The sequence below is a fragment of the Dermacentor andersoni genome, chromosome 8 (genome assembly GCF_023375885.2).
Source record: "Dermacentor andersoni chromosome 8, qqDerAnde1_hic_scaffold, whole genome shotgun sequence".
NCBI lineage: Eukaryota > Metazoa > Arthropoda > Arachnida > Ixodida > Ixodidae > Dermacentor > Dermacentor andersoni.
This window is the reverse complement of record NC_092821.1, coordinates 97,242,327-97,256,208: the sequence shown is the minus strand read 5'-3', so window position 1 is coordinate 97,256,208 and position 13,882 is coordinate 97,242,327. Positions and strand designations below refer to the sequence as shown.

Sequence of the window (13,882 nt, the reverse complement as noted above, 5' to 3'; positions counted from 1 at the left end):
TTTTGCAAAAGCAATAGTATTAGTAGTCAAAACATATTTGATTCGATTAGCACGTGGTTTTCATTATTCAAATACACTTCGAAATTGAACATTTAATACTCACACACCCCTAGTTGCCTCGATGCCACATGTCACTGAAGAAAACAGAACACCAAATTTTCTCGACGTTGCCAAGGTAACCACAGTATCATTGTTGCAGGATGCAGTGGTACATTGCTAAAAGGAAGCAACACGCATGACATGTGTACACTGTTCCTTAGTGAGATGCAATGCCATTACACATCTTCCAAGCCTTTTTATTTAAGCTACCTTGTGACTGTTAAGATGTGATCCGAGTACAGCTTTGTCAAAATATGGCATAGAGGCAACGAGAGTTCAGTCACAAGCTGTCAGCACCCTTTAAAGCAATGCTAGCATCAAGGCTTCTGAAATGGGTAAATCAGCAGTGCCACCTGGGGCACGATCGGAGATCTTAGTTTGATATGCATTCTGTTCGGTTGCTGCGACGTCACAAAGTGGCAGTATGCAAAATTTGTGAGATCGGGGCGAAGAGAGCAGCCAATCGGCAAGCGGTGAACTTCCCGGAAGTTTACTTCCCTCGTTTGTCGTCTGCATGCAGACAGTATACTACAAAACGAAATGTTTCTCGTCTTCCAAAGAATAAAATCTTTATCTAAGGAATGTATTTTTTTCTTCTCGAGCTTAAACATGTTTTCAAATAGTAATATGTGTGACTACTACAATTTATAACTATTAGTTTCTCTGTGTTGTCCCTAGGTGGTGTCGCACACATCGAGGGAAAAGACAGATAAATGAAACGACAGGAACAATAACACACTTTTCAAGAGGCAACAACAACATTCCAGTGGCTTGCTGGCACCTGACGACGGAGTCGAGTTCGCCGCACAATCAACACACTATTTGTTTTGAGAAGCAAAAGCAAAGCCGGAATTCGCTTTCTGCCATTTTTCCAAATGTGTTTCGCACCTCCACTGCTCTCGTTCCTCCTCAAGCAACGTCAATGCAACAACCGAAGTTCCCAGTGCAAGCGCCATTTTCTCGACTTAAACTATGGATTGGATCCGAACGTGTCATTCCGCGGTCAAAGCCGCCGTTTGGATGCAATCCAATCCACCAGACACACCATGCGAAGCCGGTCTCGTAAAGAGCCTATGATCGCTTCAAGCTACCCAACTCCCTTCATGTTCGGCACCTAGCAGACGAGTGCTCAGTTGCAAGATGAGTGACAGGAGCTTGTCGTCATTTTGACATTGCCAAAAACGTGGCCGCATCCCACGGCTGGCCATGTCGGCGTGGAGTACGCCAATCACGCGCACCGATAACCAAACGAACGTGCCGAACAACGATCTCCAATTGCACCTCTGGTTACATCCTTGGCTGCCTATGTGTGACAACAGCGCTTTTCATTTCATTTAACGTTACACACATTCACAAAACATTGGAATACCAAGTCATAAGCATAAGAGAAGCTTGTTTCGCTTCATCCTGTTTGCGCTTAATTCCCGCATGACTGTACAGAACCAGCTCCTCCATATAGTTTTGCAGCAGTCATTGTATTGTCAAAGTGCTTTGTTAGAAAGGCAACTTGAATACTGTCACAGGTTGTATGTTTATGTACATGACCACCTTTGAGCTGATTGTCCCTATTATCATATGGTCAGCCGCACATAAATCAGAAAAAAAAAAAGATTTCAGCAATGGACAACACAGATGCCCATGTCATCCCTTCCCTAAATCTTCCGTCCCATTTCTGCACTGCTCACCACAATATGGCGGCGTACCAACAAGCCTGGCTAACAATAATTTTCCCATTATCGTATTACAGCTCAGTGCAAGATGAACCCGCTACATCCAAAAAATGTCTTTGATATTGTCGGGACAAGATTCATGTTGAAGAGACATGTTTAATCACATTGCACAAATGACTTCACCAGCATCGAGTGCCAGCGATAACGCAAGAGTGTACGGTGAAATACAAATGACTTGACTGAATGCGGATATGAATAAATGAACAGACTCGACTTGTGAGACACAATTTGATGACTGCCACATGTGCTTGCCGCTACCATAGTAACAAAAGTGCTAGCTTGCTTTCGGGGCACATTTCGCTCTGATCTTTATATTTCCCAATAAGGAAGTGTTTGTTTCAACCGCATGCATGCTCATCCTTCACAGCAATCATCATGCGGTTTGTTTGAAGAGAAGCCCCTCACCTCCTTGACCATGTTGCGGATGAGCCGGTTGGCAGCCTGCAGGTCTTCGGGGTTCTTGCTCTGCAGCAGCTTCTGCAGCATCTGAACGGCGACATGTCCACACATGGCACAATGTTTTCAAAGTAAAGCACAGCACAAGAGAAACACTACAGTCCACAGGGACAATGACCAGCACTCTGCACAGCTGCTGAGGAAATGAAACAGCAAATGCTAGCATAGAATGCCACGAATTCAAAATGGCCTCCTGCACACCTTCTTTCATGTTCCCAGGCATCATGATGCTGCAGCACCTCCCATTCACCTTGACGTTCCAGCTTATATGGTGTTACAGAAAAGCTGAAAATTGGGCATTGCCATTTGTTGGGTGTGTTGGTAAACTGAAAGCATATTTAGCGCCAGCAAACAAGGACGGTAGGGAGACGACACCACAACGCGCTAACTTCAACAACTTGATTTTCAGGAAATATACACCTATATATCCCATGCACAGTGGCGCCACCTTATCCAAGTCTTACCCATCCAAAAAAGCCGTCTCCTTATCTAACAAGTCGACTGAAGGGGCACTAATTGGGAGAGTTTGCTAGTGATCGTCATCACTCAAAAGCAGCACCACGGGCCAGGCAGGGAATGAAAGAAAAACACAAAGAAAAGCACTGTGGCAGCTGTTAAAGGAGTACTGAGATAATATTTTTGAATCTTGTTCTATTTACTTATTACTATTATTTTTTTGCATTAAATGAAAGTCCAGGAGCTTGAAACCCTGGAAAAAAATACTGAATCTATATAATAGCTTTTCTAACAGCCAGCTTCCGTTTCATTTCCCACAAGGCAACTGTTGATGGGAGCAGGACATTAATATGTTTTGGCACTCGCTCTGGCTAGCTCAGTTGCTTCCTATTATGCTGCTCTTGCTGTGAGGGCGAATGTAGCAGCAGAACAGATTACCAAGCAAGCTGGAGCTAGTCTCCAAATGTTGCAACGTCCTGCGCTCCCACATGACCACCTTCTGGCTCGTGACGTCACGACAGAGTAGTAACGAAACCGAAACTTGTTTAGAAAGGCTACTGCAGTAGAATCTCGCTGATACTATGACATGTGATAAGAATTTTGGGATGGTACGAATTTTTCAAAAGTCTCGGCCCGAGTTCATTAGTTTACAACATGCTGAACTTCTCACGAATCACTTTTCGCGCTGCAGCAGATGATACGAACAATCCAGCTGCCGCGCGATCCCCGGCAGCGCCAGCAAGAATACCCCTGTGCACCAATAGCACCAGACACTGGCTGTTAGGCCCGCAGAGCAGCCACGCTGATGCGCAACATTCATCACTCATCCTTGACTTCACCAATAACTCCATCTCGCATCCCCCTCTGCCCTCCCCCAAAGAAGTTTTTGCTTTCTGCAGTATCATGCATCTTGTGCGCTGTGTTCAAATGCCTTGCAACTATGTCAGGATCCGGCAATCACGTGCAACAAAGTCGTGCCCTATCAGCAAGATCAGCGGCATTCACTTCCATGTGTGGCCTTATGTCTACATTCCCCGCCTTCAATCATTCTCGGCGGCCGATGGCGATTCGAAACTTTTATACATCTGCACCCGTCAGATCCCACAAAACAAAGTAGCTTTGCCGCTGCAAGGAAAAGTAAGCAGATTCCCTAATCTTGCGCAAATTATGTCATCACCATCAGGCAGCAGCAAGCAGCAAAGAAACTCGAGATAACAAGGCAGATCTTGAAATACTGGATTCAGAACGTGCAAAGTACACACTTTGCTGCTGCCAAAATGTGTGCGAAACAAGCGCAACAGTTATTCATATTCACGCCATGCAACAGGAACGCTCCCTACGTGCTACGTAACTGCTGTAACAAATTGCACAGTAGTCTTCCCTTCTCATGTTTGCTTTTCTTTTTTCACAGCACTGTATTTCTGCACAGAGAAACACAGCGCTGCGCCTATCTGAATCTACGATCTTATGTTTACGACGATACCAAGGTGGTGGCATCACATCAACGGAAAGTCGAGCTTGCAGGGTCGTGGTACAACAGCATCTCCCAAGGCCCAGTTTTCTTTTCAATTTCGAAGACAACACACTGAAAAAAGTGCAATTTTCTCATTCTGCTGCATATTCTTTCCAAATATTTTCCCGTGAGATAGAGGAAGGTCCTAGGATTACGGAAAAAAATAAAAACATGCGAAATTGTTGAGCAAGTCGGCCATTTCATTGCCACGCCACCTCTCAATTTCCAGATTTTATTATTATGTCTTTTGGTGATACGAATTTGTTTTGCAATCTCAAGAAATTCGTATCATCGAGATTCTACTGTAAGTTAAATTATTAGAGGCACTGTGAGGATTGCCAGTATTTTTGCTCTAGGATTTCAAGGTCCTGGACTTTAACACAAGAAGTAGAGTTGAAAATACCACGTCAGTACTTCTTTAACCCTGTATTGACAAGTGTTGCCTCAAGACAACGTACGAGAAATTTTGCTGCTGTTGTTTTCGAGTTTGGTGTTGGGAATGAAGTTTCTGGTTAAATATCTTTGGTCAACGCTTAACGACAGGCAGCAAGTGTCATTTGTAGAGCAGAAACACAGGACGAGGAAAAAGTAGTTTGGCATGTGAATTGCTTTGTTTTGAAATAGCAGTCTGAGGAGACAGACCGATGCAAGATCTCAAGCTGCAGTGGCGCGACACTCATGATGTAAAACAAATGAAATGTACACCTATGGTTCACATACAACCAGAGCTGTCTGCGCAAAAATCCAAAGCCAGACGCGGCTTGGGGCAAAGCCAACTTTCAGTTATCTGTCCGGCGTTTTCCCTCTATTGCTGAAAAAGATACCCCAAATATATTTTCTTCATTGATTACGCTTATTCTTGATGTGCTTTGCACATTTTGACAGAAAAAAAAACAATTTTCTTTTTCAGGTATCTATACGTGCCATCATTCAAGGGTTAAAAGTTCGAAATTAAGTGTGCTGTGTCTATCCATCTTTTCCACAACACTGTTTTCATTGTCAAGTCATTAACGCGTCATCATCAAGCCCTCACCTCTTTTTAGGGTTTTACTCTTGCCATTGGGTGAAGAAAAAAAGTTTTGCGAAATATTGCCACTGGGATTCAAACTCTCGTCCCTGCAGCTTTGTGCAGCTGGCAGCTGGAAGGACTAACCACTGCACCACCCCTCAGTTTTGGCACCCGATAAATAACTCGTGCAAGGATTTGCACTCCACGCTGACTTGGGAGCAGTGGCACACATGCATGCACTTAAGAGGCCACAACAGGCAACGTGATGTAAGAGACAAAACATGCATAGCAAACAAGAAGCTCTTGAGAAGATTTCGAGGTGTTCTTGAGACTCAAGAGTCTGTTGCTGTTGCAGTAAATGACTTCAGAACACGAGGAAATGCTGAAGACTGCCGATTACTTTCTGTTCTCGCATCACGCGCATCGCTGCTCTAAAATGATGATGGGGCACCAAGTCTGGGCTAATGTGACCATTCTATGACAAAGCCATTCCTTTTCACACTACTACGTCAGTGGTCAGAGTGCCATTCTACATGCATTATGAGCAGGATGAGCCGGCTGTGAATGGTGAATGATAAGAGTGGCATAGAATCGAGTGAAAGGCATGGCTAAATAGCTAAAGCAGACCAGAATAAATTTTCACCCCATTGCCTGTTTTGCAGTACTGCTCTTTCGTGGCACAGGATTCACCTGCCCATGACGCCCTGTTCGTTCAATTCATCTTTGCAGTGTGGCTGAAGTCTATTAACAATAGCTTTATGCTTTATCTAATGGCTCTAGTTGCAAGTGGAAGTGCTTTATTTTTCTTCACATAATCATGATTATACAGATATTTACACCAATAGCCAGGGAAGGCTAGCTTCCGGTCCAGTGTCAAGGTCCAGTTGACCTTGCTGCCCCATTTAAACGCATACAATGTAAAATAGAAACGCCAGTAACTAATACTTGCAAAAGAAAAAGAGGAAAATATTTTTTATCAAGAGCATGAAGATTGTGAACACATCAAGAAGACTGTTAGATTCATGTAAGCCAGTAAATACACGTTTTGCACTCCCACCTGTGACTTCTCTTCATCCTCGAAGACAGCACTCTGGGACCTGGGTGCTGGCGCGGGGCCTGGCTCGTAATCCTAGGCACACAAATTCAATCATGACCACACCATTCGAGGCAGAGGAATAAGGCATTCAGAGAAATGCAACAAAGTGGGACAGCCGGTTAACAGTTGTGTTCTGGACAATGCAAGATGTTGCACTGAAGCAAAGGAGATACTGAGGACAATGAGGACAAAGAGTGTATCTCTTCTTTCATCAGAAGGCATGGGAAACTGTGCATGAGTCCAAGAGATTACATGAAGAAACAGACAGTGAAGCCAGAGAGAGCACATGGGAAGCAAATTGCTATGTTCAATTGGAATGTGTAAATAATAAGGTGAAGGGAAGTGAAAGTGGATGGAAGCACTGCATATGTAATGTGGAAGAAGTGGCTTCAGCTCCCACCTTCAACAAGTTGTCTTTAACTCCACCGTCATTTCCTTTTACCTTATTATTTAAACATCTAAATTAAATGTAACAGTTAACTTCCCTTGTGTCTCTTATGGCTTAATTGTCTGTTATCTTTGTACAGCTGTGGCTAACAACTGAGCCCCTCAGATCCTCCTCGCTCGCAGACAGAGATTAGAAAGATGTGTCACGAGCGCTCTCTTTCTAGTCTTTGTCTATGTGTGGTGAACTCTTGCCCATAGCTTCTAAGATGAACCAATAGCCCAATGTCACACCATGTTGCAGTTCATTAATTCTTGCGTGCCACATTTTTGCACTGTCTAAAACATGAAGCTCAATGCTTCACTGACAAACGAGAGTAATACCGTAGTCAAGTGCACACTCTTAAGTACTGTCCAAAATGTGTGTAGTGACAGTGTTTAAGGATTATTGACAAAAAATATTTATTTTTTTCACTTTTCCTTTATTTTTCTTTGATTTCTTTTTGTTAGCCATTGACTTCATAATTATGCTACAAAAGAAGTCTCAGTTCCTTGAAAGTGACATAATTCATTGCAGAACCTTTTACATGACCCCTTCAAAACGCACATCAAACGCCATGTGGCTTTCGACATCCTAAAAGCAGCAGTGGCAGTCGCATGGTATTACAAACAACTTAAGAGCCTGCCCTTTAGCCTTGTGCAGTGTTTTAAGGCCGTACAATGACTGTCATGCTGAAATCTGCCAATTGGCCCTGCCACTTGTTTGCTTCTCTTAGAAGAGCTGGGGGAGATGCTCTTGTCTTGTCGAGTGCTGAATGGACTCGGCTTTCAGCAGCATGACTATCATAGTGTGCGTGAACCCCTCTGTGGTATATGGTACCATGAGACTGCCACAACAGGTTCTGACGACATGTTGGGTCTTCATAACGTCCATAGCTGCATTGCACTTGGTGGGCGTTTTGAGCCAGTATCATTAAAAGCTAACAATTATTTGTTGCCTCTCAGGAAATTGACGCTCCATAGAGGAACTACTGGGCTGGCAGCTATATAATAAAGCAATAAATACAGGACAAACGTTTTATATCAGTACCCTTTAGTACACTCAGTTTCTAAGCAGAAGCCAGACCACATCTTTTTATTTTTTCTCTCTCTCTTCTGTCTGCGCTCCACCTTTATGAGCTGTAATGTCTTTCAGCCTTACCCTTGCCTTGCTATTCATCTGCCATACAGAACTGGTGTATCGTTTGTGCGTAGATGAAGATTCCATTTGTGCTGATAAGACTTCAAATGTTACTCGTTAAATGATTTTTTATAACTTCTCCTGACTCGCCTTAACAATTAATCATATTTGTATTGCCCTGTTCACTAGCTACTGGCCAATGGTGCATTTTTCTATTGTCAGTAATTAAACAAAGCTTCCTCCGATTCTGATAAAACACCAAACCATCGGGCCCACTAATGAAAGACAAAACTATTAATGTCAATAAATCACCCAAGATCTTTTTTTGCCTTTTATTCTAGCCTAGATAGAAATGCTAATCAGTATTCACTTACACACCTACAACAGCCTGCAGATGGCATTAATTTTTCTTTGCGCAGCACCGAAGCTTGCCTCTGTTTTCTGTCGCCATTAAATAACAGCAACTACAGTGACATCACGATAGCGTTCCCCCAATGCAAGTCACAAGCAGTTCTTTTTGTGTGACCCACACTGTAATGAGGTTAAGATAACTTTGATAGTAGTCTCTTGGCCAGCTGTCCTCATCAGACAACTTTTGTAAGTTTAAGTCAAAGCTTGCAAAAAGAAAACGTAGTCAAGATACAACAGCAAAAGAAAGAAAGAAACTCAGTACAGTTCCTCCTTTTGGCACTTTTGAATTGAGGTGGTGAACAAGCAAAGCTGCCAAGTTCCATTGGAACACAACAGCAGCTCTCCAAGCTACGTACAACGCCATCCTTCGGACAGAAAATTCAGTAGTTGCATGCTGGAAAGAACTGTTGTACTAAAATGCGAGGCATGGAAATATACTGCACTTTCACATGCACAACTGAGTTGTAGAAGTAACCTGCCCTCTAAGTTACAACCCGCAGAAATGGAAAAATAAAAGAGTCCACATGCATGACTAACACAAATGACAGTACACAACAATGCTCAAGTTTCTACAAAAGTAACCTAGCAAAATTATCAGCATGAAGTAAAGTTCTGGAAACTAATTTTTCACGTCCAATCATCATTGCTCTTATGGCTTCTGACAGTGGAATTCACGATAATTTCCTTTTAAAAAACATAATAAAAAAAACATACACATAACCCACACCCCCATCTTTGTACTTGAAGACCAGTTTCGAATATAACTTTTGCAGGAGGTACTAATATTGTTTATAGAATGCATATGATTGTCGTAGTGCTAAGGCAAAAGGTGCCAAATGAGACACCTGACAAGTCCAGTAGCACCACAGGGCACCTGCACACAGATAACATCGCAGCTGCCAACGGTAAATGCATATTGCAAGCAATAAGAGCAATTAGGTGCAGCGGTATTGCATCAACAAGGGTTTCAGTGTGTCCCAGCCACTGCAAACCAAGAGAAACCAACAACATCGCGAATTGGTTCTGAGGAAGCCCAGAAGGTGGGGGAAGGGTTCATGAAAGGGAACAGTGTCATTCACCTGGCGTAACAAGAAGCTACAAAGGAAACCTTTCCTTTGCACTTTATCGCTACAGTTGGGCGGATGACAATGTTCCCTTTTCACACAAACCAACGACGAGGAAGGCTAACCTCGATGACGTAGACGGGATCGACAGCAATGACACCCTGGCGCTTCAGCATTTGGTAGGCCTCCTGAATCTTGGCATGGTGCTTCATTTCAATGCTCCAGCGGTACAGCACCTCGATGATTTTCTGCTTGACCCGCTGGGAGGCACGGTTGCCCAGGTACTGCATGTACGGACACGCGCAGGTCAAGCAACAGACGTGGCTGAATTCTAACAAGCTGCACAAGAAGAGTTGAGGGTCTGACAAAGCTGCTTCTAGCAGAAGCTATCGCTTCACAAGTAAGACCAGACCAACTGAACACAGTTGAAAAAAAGATCGATCTAAAACTTGTTACGACTTTTCCACAGTCCCGCAATTCAGACAGGCCCGATGAAACGTGCAAGTTTTATTTTATCTATGTCTGTTTCTATTTGCATCAGATGAGCCGTGCAGACTGCTACAGCAACTCCCTCCAGATTTGTAAGAGGCCGTCTCTTCTTGCAAATTGCAAATAATGGAATGGCTACAAATGTGGTGTGTCATGAAAATGTTACAAATGCACAAGTATTGCAAATGAAAGCAGTGCAGGTGGACCTCTTCAGACAACAAACACAGTTCTTGTTTCCAGTAAAACTTTGATTTGGGCAAGTTGGTTCATGGCCATTCAAAAGGCGCAGCATGACTGGGATGGAGACAAGACGGAGACTGTGATCTGGTTTGTGTTCCTTTGTCTCGGTCCCAATCGCGCTGCGCCTTTTGTTTCTAAACATGCCGCTCGGTAAGAAAATCGGGGCAGGGTGCTATGTATTTGTAATAAACAGCACAACTGACGACAAAAATCAAGGGCTAGAAAGGACAAAAGCCACAGTGTTAGTGACAGATGCATCCTTTCAAGAATGCAGTCGGAAATCTTGAGAGGGCTGCACTGTTGGCATTTTCACAGTGCTAAAGAATGGGGATCCAATGCGCCATGAGCCGTGCTGCTTATACAAAGATAGAACTCAAAGTTCAAGGTACTATTTAGACTTTTCCTTCGTAACCGTAGCCCTAACGGTTAGCTAATACTTCATCTGCACAATGTAGTTGCAACCGGGCCTCATCACCGACCTTCCACTCTATTTTCCTTACAACCACTTAATAGTACCAAGCCCTGCCATGACTACGAGACGATACTTTAACAGGTTTCACAGAAGTACAGGTACGGGCCACGGCACCAATAGGCACAATGCACATCTTCTGCGGAACTGGCAAGGGATGCAAGGATGGCATAGGAGCTGTGCTTGCCTTGGGTGAAACCACCTTGATGAGCTCGTTGAGGAAGCGAAACTTTCCCAGCTCATCTTGGAACTTGGCCCCACACCGATTGGCACACTCCTCCAGCACCTGCACATGTCCGCAACAAAACAGCCATTGTCTTCCCTTCCTTTGTTGAAAGCTAGAGTCAAACACTTTGAATTAGTAGCAGAGCACAGAACTACAGGCACCTACCCCTTAGAGGTGCTTTCTATACTGACCTGTACTTGACTGAACTGTAAGTTGGGTGATAATAATAATTACCGTATTTACTCGCATAATGATCGCACCCCTGAATTTTGTCGTCAAAATTCGATTTTTTTTATTTCCCGCGTAATGATCGCACCCAGAACTTGCCACAGCGATATGTCGTGTGCCAAGTCTAGCTAATAATGATTGCACTTACCATCTGTTGAATGTTACGCGAACGACTATTCAAGACAAACCAGGCGGTCTGCACGCACCAAACACTCTTAAGTAGATGCCTCATTTCATTACTTTCATCACTTTCCGCACTTCCATGACAAAAAGAGGTACAACCAAACTTTCCTTTATTATGTGTAGGCTTTATAATGGTCGTGGTCAACAACAAAAAAGACGCCTTTCGATTCTTCTCATCTGCACTCGTGGGCAAGCAACAAATCGCAAGCGGCAACGATAGTAGCCACGTTTACACTGATACGTTAAAAGTGTACCTTATTCATACGCCAACGCTTGTAACACAGCTAAGATATTCACCCACCCTTAGCGCAAACGTGCGGTATTAGGATAGTAGTGAAGACAGATGCCGCAGTTTCCGTAGCATGCCCGCCATGTGTTTCTATGTCACTGGCAGCTAAGCGCGCCCATCTGTTTCTGCCCCCTCAAAGTGGACATGGCTACGTTATTGCCGCAAGCTTGCCGATATTAACGATATTATTCATTACTGATACGGAAAAAACTGTTTCAATGCATGTAATGTACTCACGAGAAGAAAAAAAAAATCGCGTTCGACGCTTTCGGCTTGCTCAGCCGGCCGCCATTTTTGTTTTGGTGTCCCGCACCCGCATCCCGCAGCAAATGGGGGACGAAAAAAAAATTTTTTTTTTTCGTAGAAAATTTAACCCGCGTAATGATCGCACCCCTGAATTTGCGTCAATTTTTTCTGACAAAAAAGTGCGATCATTATGCGAGTAAATACGGTATTATTATTGTGTTGTTGTTGTTGCTTTTGATTCTGTCAATCATACAATTATTTTACTTAAATTACCATGCCCTCTAGAGAATAAGAGGCACTCCACTACACCTGATCAAGAACGGCTTAACATTGAGAACACAATGCACCAGTGTTAACGGTGTTTCATCGAGCTACATGAACATATGCACCGGCGTTCTGCAGGGTTCAATTTTGGGACCACTATTCTTTCTCCTTCATATCAGCGACACAGTCAACATTCTACACACTCCCTCAATAGTGATGTATGCAGGTGACACTAAAAATTTGGAGGACGGTTAAGCTTCGATTTCAAGAGTGGAACGCGATAACATCCAAAGGTCCCCGACTGCTTCTCACACTTCCTGGCAACTGCACCTTATGTAACTGTAATGTTTAGCGGGAAACGCTGGCAGTAAATGCTGTGCACGAAGGCAAGCTTTCTGGTAGAAACGTGGCCTTTTTAGTGGGCCTCGATGTGGCGGAGGCAAGCGCCATCTGGAGATGCTGCAAGGAAACAGACTTGTCGCTTCGTGGCCTCCAAGATTTGCGCATGTCGGCGCGTGCAAATCTCGGACGTCGTGGCCGGTCTATGAATGGTAGAAACAATGGAAAACGGGGTTGTTTATGTTTGCGTTTCTGTGTAACAGAATTATGTTTTCTTGTATATTCAAATTACAGTACGACACTACCATGTCTGTAGGTTGTGTGTAAGTTGTACTTCAGGATTTTTCTGACGTATTTTACTTTGAGAAATTCAATTAGTTCAATAACTTCTTTGTGTTACACGGAGGGCCTGCACAGAATGGTATGCGTGGTTCAGAATCATTTTTGCCAAAAAGACGGTCGACACTGGATGCAGGGGCAGTGACGGAACAAATAATTAGAAACCATAAATCTGAAAAAATAACAAAGCAGGAAATAAGTCAGTCACTTCTCGTGTTTCAAAGTTGTAAATTTTCTGGAAAACCATCATTATAAAGTAAATAAACACTGGTGTTTAGTATCTTTTTTTTATAAACAATGATGCATAAGTATACTGTTTGTTCTTTTTTTCTACTCACATTGTACATGTTTTCCCCTTAGTATGCATGCTTGCAGTTTTATCTGTTATTCTTTGTGCATTTCTACACAATTTGTTCAAGTGTACTAGATTATCACTGCCACAGCTTATGTGCGACTGTCGTCCCAGGTAGGAGGACCCCATCGAGTGTTACAGCCTTTCGTCTTTTGGCAATGATGACCACTTGAATGAAGTCAAGGATTGCCAAAACCACGATTCAATTATGAGGCACGCCGTAGTGGAAGATTCCGGATTAATTTTGACCACCAGGAGACCTTTAATGTACACCCAATGCATGGGACCATAGGCATTTTTGCATTTTGCCGCCATCGAAATGCAGCCGCTGAGGCCGGGATTTGATCCTGTGACCGTGCGCTTCGCAGCGCAACACCATAGCCGCTAAGCCACGGTAGCGGGTTTGAATGAAGCCAAATGCAATTCAATTGTATTATTATTATTATATACAATATCGGTATACATAATTGGGCCTGCCGAAACCAAATGAGGGCTTGAAAGGAAGCCTGGAGATGTTCTGCCACAGTCAAGAACAAAATTGACAAAATCACAGATTTAAAGGAGTACAGTTAAACCTGGATGTAACGAACCTATATGTAACGAATTCCTGGATTTAACGAAGTTTTTGAATTCCCCAACGCTGCCCCCATTGAAGCCCATGTATTTTCGACCTTGATGTAACGAACGCGTTGCGGCGGTTAGCCTTGATGTAACGAACTCCCAAAGCTGATCAGTCATTACTTTTAGCACTTTTAAGGAAAATTCGGCCGAAGAAATGCTCTAGATTATTGAATATTAATGCTGTAAGGAGCCAGCAGCT

General features: G+C 43.4%; 1 protein-coding gene across 2 annotated transcripts in view; it reads right to left on the bottom strand.

Moving 5' to 3' along the window:
* Positions 1 to 13,882, bottom strand: part of Gga (ADP-ribosylation factor-binding protein Gga) — an 89,106-nt gene that overhangs the window by 63,335 nt on the left and 11,889 nt on the right. For both annotated transcript variants that reach the window (XM_050176910.2, XM_050176911.2), the window contains exons 3-6: positions 10,784 to 10,882; positions 9,524 to 9,682; positions 6,321 to 6,392; positions 2,235 to 2,315 (exon numbers count right to left, since the gene is read on the bottom strand). In XM_050176910.2, the coding sequence (XP_050032867.1) occupies positions 2,235 to 2,315; positions 6,321 to 6,392; positions 9,524 to 9,682; positions 10,784 to 10,882 (411 nt within the window). The remainder of the gene's footprint in view (positions 1 to 2,234; positions 2,316 to 6,320; positions 6,393 to 9,523; positions 9,683 to 10,783; positions 10,883 to 13,882) is intronic.